Source organism: Jaculus jaculus, chromosome 1, assembly GCF_020740685.1.
Source record: "Jaculus jaculus isolate mJacJac1 chromosome 1, mJacJac1.mat.Y.cur, whole genome shotgun sequence".
In the NCBI taxonomy this organism is placed as follows: Eukaryota; Metazoa; Chordata; class Mammalia; order Rodentia; family Dipodidae; genus Jaculus; species Jaculus jaculus.
The window spans coordinates 270,352,444-270,365,630 of record NC_059102.1 but is presented as its reverse complement, the minus strand read 5'-3'; the positions used below and the strand labels follow the sequence as shown (position 1 = coordinate 270,365,630).

Sequence of the window (13,187 nt, the reverse complement as noted above, 5' to 3'; positions counted from 1 at the left end):
ACCTCACTTAGTATAATACTTTCCAGGTCCATCCATTTTTCTGCAAATTTCATAACTTCATTTTTCTTTACCGCTGAGTAGAACTCCATTGTATAAATGTGCCACATCTTCATTATCCAGTCATCTGTTGAAGGACATCTAGGCTGGTTCCATTTCCCAACTATTATAAATTGAGCAGCAATAAACATGGTTGAGCATGTACTTCTAAGGAAATGAGATGAATCCTTTGGATATATGCCTAGGAGTGATATAGCTGGGTCATATGGTAGATCAATCTTTAGCTGTTTTAGGAACCTCCACACTCTTTTCCACAATGGCTGGACCAGATTGCATTCCCACCAGCAGTGTAGAAGGGTTCCTTTTTTTCCACATCCCCGCCAACATTTATGATCATTTGTGTTCATGATGGTGGCCAATCTGACAGGAGTGAGATGGAATCTCAATGTAGTTTTATTCTGCATTTCCCTGATGACTAGTGACGTTGAACATTTTTTTAGATGCTTATATGCCATTCGTATTTCTTCCTTTGAGAACTCTCTATTTAGCTCCATAGTGCATTTTTTGATTGGCTTGTTTGATTCCTTATTATTTAACTTTTTGAGTTCTTTGTATATCCTAGATATTAATCCTCTATCAGATATATAGCTGGCGAAGATTTTTTTCCCATTCTGTAGGTTGCCTCTTTGCTTTTTTCACTGTGTCCTTTGCAGTGCAAAATCTTTGTAATTTCATGAGGTCCCAGTGATTAATCTGTGGTTTTATTGCCTGAGCAATTGGGGTTGTATTCAGAAAGTCTTTGCCAAGACCAATATGTTGAAGGGTTTCCCCTACTTTTTCCTCTAGCAGTTTCAGAGTTTCAGGTCTGATGTTAAGGTCTTTAATCCATTTGGACTTAATTCTTGTGCATGGTGAGAGAGAAGAATCTATTTTCATCCTTCTGCAGATATATATCCAGTTTTCAAAACACCATTTGCTGAAGAGGCTGTCTCTTCTCCAATGAGTATTTTTGGCATTTTTACCGAATATGAGGTGGCTATAGCTACTTGGGCTTACATCGGGGTCCTCTATTCTGTTCCACTGATCTACATGTCTGTTTTTGTGCCAGTACCATGCTGTTTTTGTTACTATGGCTCTGTAGTATAGGTTAAAATCAGGTATGGTGATACCACCAGCCTTATTTTTGTTGCTCAGTATTATTTTAGATATTCGAGGCTTTTTGTGATTCCAAATGAATTTTTGGATTGTTTTTTCTATTTCCATGAAGAAAGCCTTTGGAATTTTGATAGGGATTGCATTAAATGTGTAGATTGCTTTTGGTAAGATTGCCATTTTCACAATATTGATTCTTCCAATCCAGGAACAAGGGATGTTTCTCCACTTTCTAGTGTCTTCTGCAATTTATCGCTTGAGTGTTTTAAAGTTCTCATTGTAGAGATTCTTTACTTCCTTGGTTAGGTTTATCCCAAGGTACTTTTTTTTTATGCAATTGTGAATGGGAGTAATTCTCTGATTTCATACTCTGTGTCTGCTGTCAGCTATTTTGCAATAGGCTCTCCCTCTTTTTAATTAAAAATATTTTTTTGAAAAAAAAGCAAAGGCAACCAATCCAAGCAGCCCAGGCCACTGTAGGCAGTGCCAAGCACAAGAGCCATGCTGGCTGGAGCTGGCACACAATAGGTCCTCAGCAAGCTGTGGTGACAATGACCATCTTCAGAAGGTGGCTGAAGCATGGTGGGAAGGGAAAAGGAAGGAAAATCCCAACACCAGAGAGTCAGGCCAGCAGGGCAACCAAGGGCAATGGGACGGCAGGCAGGAGCACACTGGACATCCCAGGGTAGTAGCCATGCCACAGGTAACTGCTACCACACAGGAACATGGGCCCAGAGCTGCTGCTGCCTCTTGCTTTCACAAGAAGTAATATGAGCTTGGTAGTGAATGTTTGTGCTTCACTTTATCATACAGCTGAGCCAAAGACCTCATCTGGCCCACAGGCCCCTTGCTGGAGACCCTGGAGTAAAGAGCAAAGGCACTGGAGGTGGCATGGAGGCCAGACCCAGCCAGCTGTGAAGCCATGAGACTGTCTTTTAACCTCTGTGGATCTCTAGCTCCTAACTTGGAACAAGTGGGCCTATCACAGGCTATAGTGAAGGGCTCAAGGAGATGAGAGTTTGGAGGCAGCCCAGTGTTTGGAACATAATACACTCTGCATGTGAGCTACTGCCACCAGCAGAACACCCAGGAGACCTGGGGCAGGGGATGTGAACAGTGGATGAATGGGACCCAACACCAACCCTCTCCCACTTTATCACTGTGGGGAAAGAAGTCTGGTGGTTGTGCTGAAATCAGAGCCCATCCTAAAGAGAGGAGGGGAGCAGGTTCTTATGAGAGGAGCCCCGATCTATGAAGTCATCTGTGACTTCATCTATCTGAGTTCAAATCCTAGTTCCACTGCGTGCTTTAACATGTTACTAAACTTTGCTGTGCCGCAATTTCCTGCTTTGGGAAATAAGGATGGTGGCTGTATCCACACCCTAGGATTGCTAGAAGATGAAACAGTTAATCCAGAGCATGATCAACTCTAGGAAACAGAGACTGAGCCCGGGACTTGGGATGTACACTCTTGCCATTACTGTCATCCTCACCACTGACAATGGGACAAGGACACTGAGAGGTTGGGCTCCACATTTGTCCTTCCTACACCTCCTCTAGGGACTGTGTACCCCCTCCCATGGCACCTCACCTCCCCACCTACCTGAAGGTGATAGCATAGGAATCGGTCCCCTCCCGCTTGCGGATGAGGAAGGCTCCGTCCCGGGGGATCCTCATCAGCATGTCTTCCGCTTCTCCTCGGCTCAGCCTGTCGTAGTACCACCTGTACCCAAAGCAGGGAAGACTTCCAAGTCAGCAACACTGGTGACAAAACACTGGATCCAAGGACACAGGGGATTTGGCCCTGGAAATAGCCACAGAAATCACACTGGGACTTCCCCTACCCTGAATATCTCCAAAGACATCATTCCATTTTATTATTTTATTTCATTTCAATGCTAAGGGTTCAATCTGATTGGGTGTGGTTTCTAGGCAAGCCCTCTCCCACATCCCCAGCCTTTTCTTTTTCTTTCCTTCTTTTTTTTTTTTTTTTAAGACATTTTAAGCTAAGTTTTCCTGAACTCATGTTTAGCTCAGCCTGGCCTTAAACCTATGACCCTCCTACAGCCCAGGTTCCTGAGTAGCTGGGATTACATCACAGGCCTGTGCCACCAGACCTAGCAGAAAGGAAACAGTTTTTTATAAAACCCACAAAACTGAGGGATCTACATGAAGCATGGCACGGTAAGCCCCTTATCACTGCCCACCTGCCTAGTACCATTCTGAAAGCTTGCCTCAGGGTGGCAGAGCTATGCCAAGATGTCTCAGGACATCTAAGGCATGGAGCACAAGCTGATTTTGAACATGTTTTTGGTTATTATCATGCATAATGGAAAAATTTAAAAAGCAAACCATATGAAATAGATGTAAAAAAAAAGTCAGTATATATCATTTGGCTTCCTCTGAAATACAAATTTTAACAGCCATCTACTTTAAAATTGTCCTAGGATTTCTAGAATGTATTGACTTGTTTAACCAGGCATACTCTCCTTATATTCTGGATAAAGAAAGGTTAATGAAGATAACATCCTTATAATTCATATCTTGTTTCACATGTGCTCTGACAAGCCCAAAGATCAGCAAACACAAACTAGCTGCGAAATCAAAGTCTAAGACCAAAATAATGAAATGAAGGAGAAAGGAGAAAAAGTGGGGGTTTGATATAAAAAAATAGGGCAAAAGTAAAAGCTGGCAAGAAGGAGAAAATGTGTTCTCCAGGAATTCTGAGACCCCAAAGAGTGAGGATGACCTGGGAATTCTGAGATCCAAGGGGACAGGGCAGGTGACTCAGGAATTATTTTTGTGTTTTTCTTTGAAGCAGAGTTGGAGTTTGTTTAGAGAAAAACACACATTTTTACCAGAGATAAGGACATGGGTTACTCCAAGGTCCTCCAGAAAGAGAGAAACATACTGAAGTGTAGGTATGGGCTTTTCAAAGGAAAGCCACACCTAACTCTCTTTACAATAGTCCTGTGAAGGATTTTGGTGAGTTCTAAAGGGACCCAGTAATTCTGAAACCTCAGGGGGCAAAGGCGAGGGGGCTCTTGGGAACTGGGGTTCCTACACAACCTCTACGTGGCTATCTGCCTCCCACCGGTCCCTGTGACCTACGGCTTGGACTCGTGCGGGTTCGGGTTGGGCACAGGATCGGTGAGCCTCAGCTCGAACTCAGCGCAGCGCAGGTGCGTCTCGCGGTAGTGCTGGATGAGCGCGTAGATGCTGCTGAACAGGAGGTTGTCCGTCAGGTAGTACTTCATGGTGCCGCCCTCCATGGTGGAGCGGATCCGGCAGTGCTGCACTCGGCCCGATCGCCTGGAGGGACAGGGATGTCCTCAGCGCCAGGCAGAGCTGCCGTTTGGACTCACTGCTTTCCATCTGCTGGCTCTGGGGACACCAGCAGGTGATCAAGGGAAGAGCATTACCAGAAGGATAGGGTGTAGTCGTTGGGGAAGGTCTCGCTCTCCCGCACCAGGAAGGTGCCATCCTTGGCCCCTGTCTCTGCACAGTATTCCTGCAGCAGCTTCTCAGCACTGGTCCTCCTCTCCACCTTCTTGTGGAACCATTTCTCCCCAAAGTGCAGCTCAGTGGGGGGAGTATCCTAGTTCACAAAGAGATGAGGGACTTCTGATGGCTGCTACTGCTCTCCCTGCCTGCCACCTTCTCCTCACAGCTCCCATTGGTGGCCTCTGGGAGTCCTGAGACAGGATTCAGGAATTCCCAATACAAAACACAACCCAAAGATGGCCAGCAGCTGGAGGGGACAGGGCAGGGCCAGGTGCAGGGCTAGAGCTACTGTCCAAGTGTCTGTATGCGTTGCAGTGAGCACTAGCAAAGGTCTAAGGCCAGTCAGGCCCTGCCGAGAGCAGGAAGAGCCTTGAATCTTATTGCTAAAGCATGGCCAGCTAGCCAACCAGGTAGAGCTAAGTAGGCTTCAGTACCTGGAGTTTAGGGAGCCCCAGCCAACCCAGCTGGGGATAAGAGAAACCATAAATATTTCCTGTCAGGGAAGCCCCAGAAAACCAGCCTAGTTCCATAAGGCACAAGCAACTGGTTCTCCACCTACCTGGGATGGTTCATCTTCCACAGCCTGCTCAATGTCGTCACTGAAGGATAGCTTGGCATCGGCAATGGCACAGTAGTGGCGGGTCCATTTCTACAGAACCATGCTGACGTTAGTCACCCCTAAAGTCTCAGCCCTACGAGCTTTGGGGCATGAGGACCTGTGGAATATCACCCCAGCATCACTGGGGACTTCCCTGTCCCCATTTCCGACATTCATTGTGATTTTATGTAATTTATTCCTAATGGGGTGGGCCAGATAATGAAACTGAAATAAGATCTATAAATAAGTCAACAATATTATACCATTGTTCATTTCCTAATTACCATACTGTGGTTGTGTTTGTATCAGACACTCATATTTGGGGGCAGTCACTGCAACTCCAAGGGTTAGGAGTGCTTAGCCATGGTATGCTGTGAAAGACACATTGGTCAAAGGCATGTGGAATTTTCTGTGTTATTTTGTGTGTAAATACAGATTTTGAATATAAAATTGTTTGAAAACAAAACATTAAAAATGCAAGAGAAAAAGATTTGATTATGAAGGCAACTTCATTTGGCTCCAAATGGGGAAAAGACAGGGATATCCTCAGAAATCCCCACCAGGGCTCTGAAGGGAAGCTGGCGTAAGGCGAGTAAAGGAGGGAGGACCCGGGCATACCTGGTCGATGGAATCCCACATGTACAGCTCCCCCTGTGTCTTGTGCTCATCTTTCTTGTCCTCCACGTTGACATCAACATCACCTCGGGGGCCCAGCTTCTTATGCTGAGGGTGGGGGGGGGTGGCAATTTTCACACAGCCTGCTTCTCTCAACTCCCAAGATCAGAGGTTTCAAGCCAACAAGAATTCATCTGTGCCAGCCAGTCAGCAAGCCTTCCTTCTGCCTGGCTCATCTTCGACTACATTCAGCTCTGTGCCCCTCAGAGGAGCTCCATCCAGGTATGACTCAGTCCAAACAGCACACACTCTCCTTCCTATCCTTGCCACTCTAATCCATCTAATGCAAGCCCAAGTCACCATTGTTGTCCTCTTCCTCTTTTTTGTGGTATTAGGAGGTTAAGCTTTTCAAGGAATAGTCAGGAACTGGAAATGACACACTGGGATGAATGTCCTCAAACAAGAGTCCCAGAGAGTTATGTGGCTACTTCTACCACATGAGAACACAAAAGACCTCTGACCGGCACCCTGGTCTCATACTTCCCAGCCTCCAGAAGGTAATAAAATTAATTTGTTCTTGATAATTCAGGTAGCTGAATGTTTTGTTATGGTAGCCCCAAGATGTGTAAAGACCGGGTATGGTGACACAAGCCTGTGATTACAGTACTCGGGAGGCCAAAGCAGGAGGATTTCAAATTCCAGACCAGTATGAACTACAAAGCAAGACCCTAAGAAAACAAAAAATAACAAAACCAAAACTACAACTAGTAACGAATACATCCTCCCTAGAAATCGCCCACCAAACCCACTCTGCTCCTTCTCCAAGTGGATGATGGCTACAGACATCAGATTCCAGGTCCCACTGCAATTCAAGGAACTAAGTATTCAGGTGCAGACCATGAGAACAAAAGGACACACATAGTTGACATCTGCTGGCATACCAGAAATAGCTTGCCACAGATACCCATGGATGCCCCTTCCTATAGCCCGGAGCTCCCACATAGGCAAAAATCACCATTCTAGAGCACAGTGCTCACCCCAGGTGTGCCTTGATCCTCTGAAGAGAACGGAGGCAACCACAGACCCCTTTCGCAAAACCTTAGCAAAGAATGCAATTACAAAGTAAGCCAATTACACTGAAATACAATCATGAAGACGTTAAATAAAAACAACTGCAATATACTAATAGATGTGGGTTTTCATTAACATTTTAAATAAGACCCAGAGGCAGATCTAATAACCCCTATTATTTCCAGCAAAGACAACTTTAAATGTGATATGAAAATAGCTGTAACTTCTGCTGGTGACAAAAAACCCAACTGGCTTGCTGCCAACATTCACAAAGAAAGGAAATGTTTCACTTCACTTACAGGTTAGTAAAAACAAGATGCCATATTTCCCACTGGAGTTCCTATGCTCCTCCCCATTTGATGAATTCTTTTTAAATTTTTTTGTTCATTTTTTCTTTATTTATTTGAGAGCGACAGACAGAGCGAGAAAGGCAGGTAGAGAGAGAGAGAGAGAATGGGCACGCCAGGGCTTCCAGCCACTGCAAACGAACTCCAGATGCGTTTGCCCCCTTGTGCATCTGGCTAATGTGGGTCCTGGGTAATCAAGCCTCGAACCAGGATCCTTAGGCTTCACAGGCAAGCACTTAACCACTAAACCATCTCTCCAGCCCCCATTTGATGAATTCTTAGCATGGCTTCTTTGGGGTCCATGAAAACCTCACTGAAAACCCCTGTCCTGGAAGATGGTGAAGAGTGCAGCCCCTGAACTACTTTGTGGACCAAAGCTCTTAGAGCACTCTCCCTTATATGAAAAAGAAACAAAGCCATACCTGTATTAAATCATAGCATATCTGACCCCTTCCTCCTAATGGTACAAATATGCAAATGTTCCCTTGGTGTCCCTGGGGCAGATATAATCATGTATATTGCTCCTATAGGATGAAAAGACCAGCCAGAACCCATGTCACTCACAATGCTTTTAAGTAGTCCTCCACCTGGCACACTAGCCTGGGTGTCCCCAAGGGGAGGAATGGTGCCTGGGTTGATAACACCTCCAATACTCACAGGGAGCAGACCTACAGATGGGTCTGCCCAAGAATGAATGACAACCATGGTTTAGAATTGTGTTTTGGGCCGGCTATGGTAGCACACACCTTTAATCTCAGCACTCGGGAAGCAGAGGTAGGAGGATCACCATGAGTTCAAGGTTACCCTGAGACTACATAAATATATTCCAGGTCAGCCTGAGCTAGAGTGAGACCCTACCTAAAAAAAAATAAATAAATAAAGGAATTGTGTTTTGGGGTTTTGAGACAGAATCTTCCTATGTAGGCCAGGTTGGCTAAAAGTCATGATCGTACTGCCTCAGCCTCCTGAATGTGCCACCACACCTGGCTCACGAGTTGTTACAATTGATGGAGCACCTGCCATGACGGAGGCACAATGCTAAGCACTTTGCACACACCCGCTCATACTGTGTTTCTAACAAGCTAACTATTAGTGGTGGGCTCTAAGCTATCCCCTCACCCGAGGGGCTACAAGCACCCGCAGGTGAAATGACCTTGCCTGAGGTGAAGTAGACCTGGCGCAGAGCACTGACTTGCTGGCACCTCCCCTGGATACCAGCAGCCCTCAGATAACCTACCTTGATGATGATCTTCTCCCGCAGCTGGCTGGGTGAGGGCAGCTGGGCAGCGCTGGCTTCCGTGGGCTTCGTCAGCAGTAGGTCTCCAAACACCTCCTTGAATACCTTGGCCATGTGGCGCTGCTGCTCCACACTGCAGTGCTCCTCGATGGATAGGATCACTGGGAAACTGTGGGCAGTGGGGGCAGGGTTGGCCCAGGGATGGGGAATAGATACCCACCACGACTGCTTGCACTGATCAGCAAATACCTGAGCCACTGCTCAGGCACTGGGGTAAAACAGACACCTGTCCAGTGAGGATTCCATGCATCTCAGGGCCGAAACAGCCCCAGCTAACTAGGGCCCTCCCAACCTCAGGGCACCCTTCATTCACCTTTCTACTACTTGGCTGTTCACCTACAAATAAATGCCACCGCAAGTGATCCTAGCACTTCCTTTTAATCCATGCCCATAATTAAACTTCAAAAAACAGGCCATAGTTGTGTGTGCATGTGTGTGTGGAGGATAGAGGACAGCCTCGAGCGTCATTCCTTCAGCTGCCCTCCACTTCATGTCTTGAGACAAGTCTCTCCTTGGCCTGGAATTCACCCACTAGGTTAGACTGGCTAACCAGTGAGCTCCAGGGACCCTCTTTGTCTCTACCTCTCCAGCAATGGGATTTTAAATGCATGGACTCCAGTCTTCATGCTTGCAAGGCAAGCACTTTCAGATGGCGCTCTCTACAATCCCAGTTCTAATTTCTTAACTTGAAACTTTACATAAAATATGAAGGAAACAGACTACTAAGCACACATGTCATCTACAGTCATCAGTGTTAGTGCTTCCCATGTGCATCTGTTTTAATGTATTTCCTTTTTTATTTATTCATTTGAGAGAGAGAAAGAATGGGCATACCAGGGCCTCCACCTGCTGCAAACAAACTCCAGATACATGCGCCACCTTGTGCATCTGACTTACATGGGTCCTGGGGAAATCAAACCTGGGTCCATTGGCTTTTTCAGGCAAGTACCTTAACTACTAAGCCATCTCTCCAGCCTTATTTACTGTTTTTATAAATTGTATAGGACCTAGTTAAATTCCTGTAATCCCAGAACTTGGAGAGCAGAGGCAGAAGAATCATGAGTTTGAGGCCAACCTGGCCTCAATGATGAGTTCCACCCCAGACTGGAATACAGAGAGAAGCCCTGTCTATCTTAAAAAAATTTAAATATTTAGAGCTTAATAGATTTTTTTCTAGAACATAAGTAAATTCAATTAAACTAATCATAAAATTAAAATCCCTTCTAAGAAAATTTTAAAAAATTAAAGTATAGGGGCTTTCTGTATTCCTATATCACTATGTTCATTTATATGTAATTTGTGGGTACACATTCACATATCATTTGTGCATATGCATATACATATATTTACATATTATTATGTGTATTTTATATCACTTATGCATGTGCAAATACATCTAGTTCTCATTATCTGTGGAGTTATGACCCATAAAGCTGCTAATACTGACAGAAAGCCCCTGAGCTATTGCGCAGGGTTAGGGTCTTTTGAGCCTCTGGTCACAAATCCAGATCCCAATCAATTCAAGACCTTACTTCAAGTATATCTGCTTAAAGACGCCTTATTTCACAAATATGGAGAATTTATTGGCATTGAAACTTTGGCCAACAAAGTCATAACTCCTGTTCATTCCACGTGTGTGTGTGTGGGGGGGGTATGCACATGAGCACGCAAAGGCCAGAGAAAGATGCTGGGCGAACTCCTCTATCACTCTTCGGCCTTATTTCCCAGACACAGAGTCTCACTGAACCTTGAGCTCCGTGTTTTTCACTGAGCTTACATGCATGTGTGGCCACTCCCAGCTTTTCATATGGGTGCTGGGGCTCAAACATAGGTTATTATGCTTGAGCAGTAAGCACTGTTACCCACTAAGACATCTCCCAGCCCTGGAACCCCTGTTTGGATATAGCTGAACACAACGGGCCAGTGTTCTTTGGCTCAAGAACACTACACAGCACTAATGCACTGGGCTCGGGACCACTTGAGACAGTGAAATCACCAACCAAATGTAACCACAGGAAAACTGTGGTACTCGTCAGGTGATAGACCAAGAGCTGAAACAGGAAGGCAAAGAGTATCACTTGGTCCAATCTCTGCAGCGCATGTCCATCACATGACTTGAGTTTCCCACCACTTTTCACATGTCCGCCAGTAACCTTAATGTAAGTCCACAAATGCAATTTGATAAGAAATTAAAAATAAATTTTAGGGCTTGAAAGATGGCTTAGTGGTTAAGGAGCTTGCCTGCAAAGCCTAACTACCTGTAAAGCCAGATGCACAAAGTGGTGCATAGATCTGTAGTTCATTTGCAGTGACTGCAAGCCCTAGCATACCTATTCTCTATCTCTCTTTAGTCAATAGTAAATTCATGAATACAGAATCCACCAATAAGGACTGACTATATATGTATGCATCATTTGAATATAATATGTTTACATATAATATGTGTGCATATGTTTATATATCAGTTGTACTTTGCTCAAAGTACACACATACTTGTACTTGTGTGAGTGTGTATTTACATTTTTTTCTGGAACCATCTCAAAGGAGGTGCAGATACCCTCCATTCCCAAGGAACCATTACTGAACCTCATAAAATTACCATTAATTCAATGCCATAAAATACATAGTTCATACTCCTGCAGTCATTAAGGAAATGCTACACAGAAAATAAGTTTTTTCTAGAATTCATTCAAGGCTTGTGAATTACAGTCATTATGAAACATTATTTTAAAGGCAACTTATTACGAATGTGTTTCACCTTTCACCTCAATGTGAATCCTAGCCTCTCCTATCCTGAGCAGTAGAGAGCTATGCGAGCCTTAGACCTGATCAACACACCCTTGTAGAACCAAGAGAATCTAGTAAGTACAGAATCCCAACTCAACTGGCAGCCAGATATAAACTGAATGGGTGCTATTTATAATCTTTTAAAAACATTCTTAGGGGCTGGGAGATGATGGCTTACGAGTTCAAGGTGCTTCCTCTACAAGCTTGATGACCTTGGTAGGATCCCAAGTACTCATGTAAAGTAGAATACAAAATGGCACACACATCTATAATCACACCGTGCCTATGGCAATGTGGGATATGGAGCCAGGAGAATCCCAAAGCTCACAGGCCAGCTTGACAGGCCATCCCAGTGGCAAAAGAAACAACAGAGACTCTGTCTCAAAGCAGGCAGAAGAAGGGTCGAAGAGATGGCTTGGCAGTTAAAAGGCACTTGCTGGCAGAGCCAAAGGACCCAGGTTCAATTCCCCAGTACCTATGCAAAGCCAGATGTACAAGATGGCACATGCATCTGGAGTTTGTCTACAGTGGCTAGAGGCCCTGGCATGTCCATCCTCCCTCCCTCTCAAATGAATAAATATTTAATTAAAAAGACAGAAAAAGACAAACTCCAAAGTTTTCCTCTGACCTCCTCATGCATGCTGAGGCACACGTGCTCACATGCACATACAAACACACATGTATTCATACAGAGATATGTATACATACAAATAAATTTAAAAATCTTAGTCTGACTATTCCTCCATTTTACTACAAATATATGTTCTAAGGTTCTAGCCCTATAGATACCTAAAGAGTTCAGATCTGTTTTAATTTTGAAGGGAATCCCTGAGTTAGGAACAAGACCACACCCCCTCTGAATGAGGATCAATCCACAACTGCACACACTCATGACCCCAGAAGTGACAAACTCTCTAAAAAAACTATGCCGTTGTTTGGGTCTTCAGTTTCCCACAAAGGCCCACATATGGTGGGGTTCAGTGGGATTCCTCAGGTCATGGTGACATGCCCTTGAAGGCATCTTTGGACCTCCAGCCCCTCCATCATCCTCTGGTCCCTGCTCATGAGTCCATGTGTAGGGAGGGAGGCCTAAGAAAAGACTGAGGCTATGTGAAAAACTTATGGAGATGCTGTACATATTGATTGAAAGGCTTCCTCTTGAGTGGGAAAGACGTTCATAACTTTATTGTCTAACCACAGCCTCTCCACCAAGCTCAAAGAAGTCTGGCAGGAAGTGTAGCAAAAACACCTAACCCTGTTTACTGAGCACTTACTATACATTAGACACAGTGCTGGGCACCGTCTCCCCCGGCCCCCTCCCCACTTAGACTTCACTATGGCCCTTCAAGATACCTGCAGTTGTTGCCTTCATGGTTTAAGATGTGGGGACCACAGCACAGAACCACAAATGCCAGCCAATAACAGAGCTGGCTTTAAACTTGAAGGGAATTCTAGAGCCCAGCCTCATGGGTACCGTTCACGTTGTTCTAAAAGGTTACAAAGCTCCCCTCTCATCCCACTGAGGCTGTGACAGCCACCTGTCAGCTTCTGGCAGTGACTCTGGCTAAGATGGAGCCCAGACCCCTAGCGTTTGGGAAATATAGGTGTGTGTGTGTGTGTGTGTGTGTGTGTGTGTGTATCTGTTGGTCCAACCCTAGCTGATGGGCATACCTCCTAAAAAGCAGCCACTAACCTGGAGGTCACAAAGGCATGGTCTCGGATGGCTTGCACAACGTCATCGAACTTGATCTTGGTGGTCCGCGTCCAGCCGTGGTAGATGATGGGCTTGCCATCAGACCCATCCCAGCAGTCCACTGAG

General features: G+C 45.1%; 1 protein-coding gene across 3 annotated transcripts in view; it reads right to left on the bottom strand.

The window, feature by feature from the left end:
* The window catches only part of Plcg2 (phospholipase C gamma 2), a 141,121-nt gene that overhangs the window by 48,797 nt on the left and 79,137 nt on the right, over positions 1 to 13,187 (bottom strand). For all 3 annotated transcript variants that reach the window (XM_004659586.3, XM_045137633.1, XM_045137641.1), the window contains 7 exons: positions 13,062 to 13,182; positions 8,522 to 8,690; positions 5,870 to 5,974; positions 5,213 to 5,302; positions 4,572 to 4,747; positions 4,261 to 4,461; positions 2,753 to 2,872 (listed from right to left, as the gene is read on the bottom strand). In XM_004659586.3, the coding sequence (XP_004659643.1) occupies positions 2,753 to 2,872; positions 4,261 to 4,461; positions 4,572 to 4,747; positions 5,213 to 5,302; positions 5,870 to 5,974; positions 8,522 to 8,690; positions 13,062 to 13,182 (982 nt within the window). The remainder of the gene's footprint in view (positions 1 to 2,752; positions 2,873 to 4,260; positions 4,462 to 4,571; positions 4,748 to 5,212; positions 5,303 to 5,869; positions 5,975 to 8,521; positions 8,691 to 13,061; positions 13,183 to 13,187) is intronic.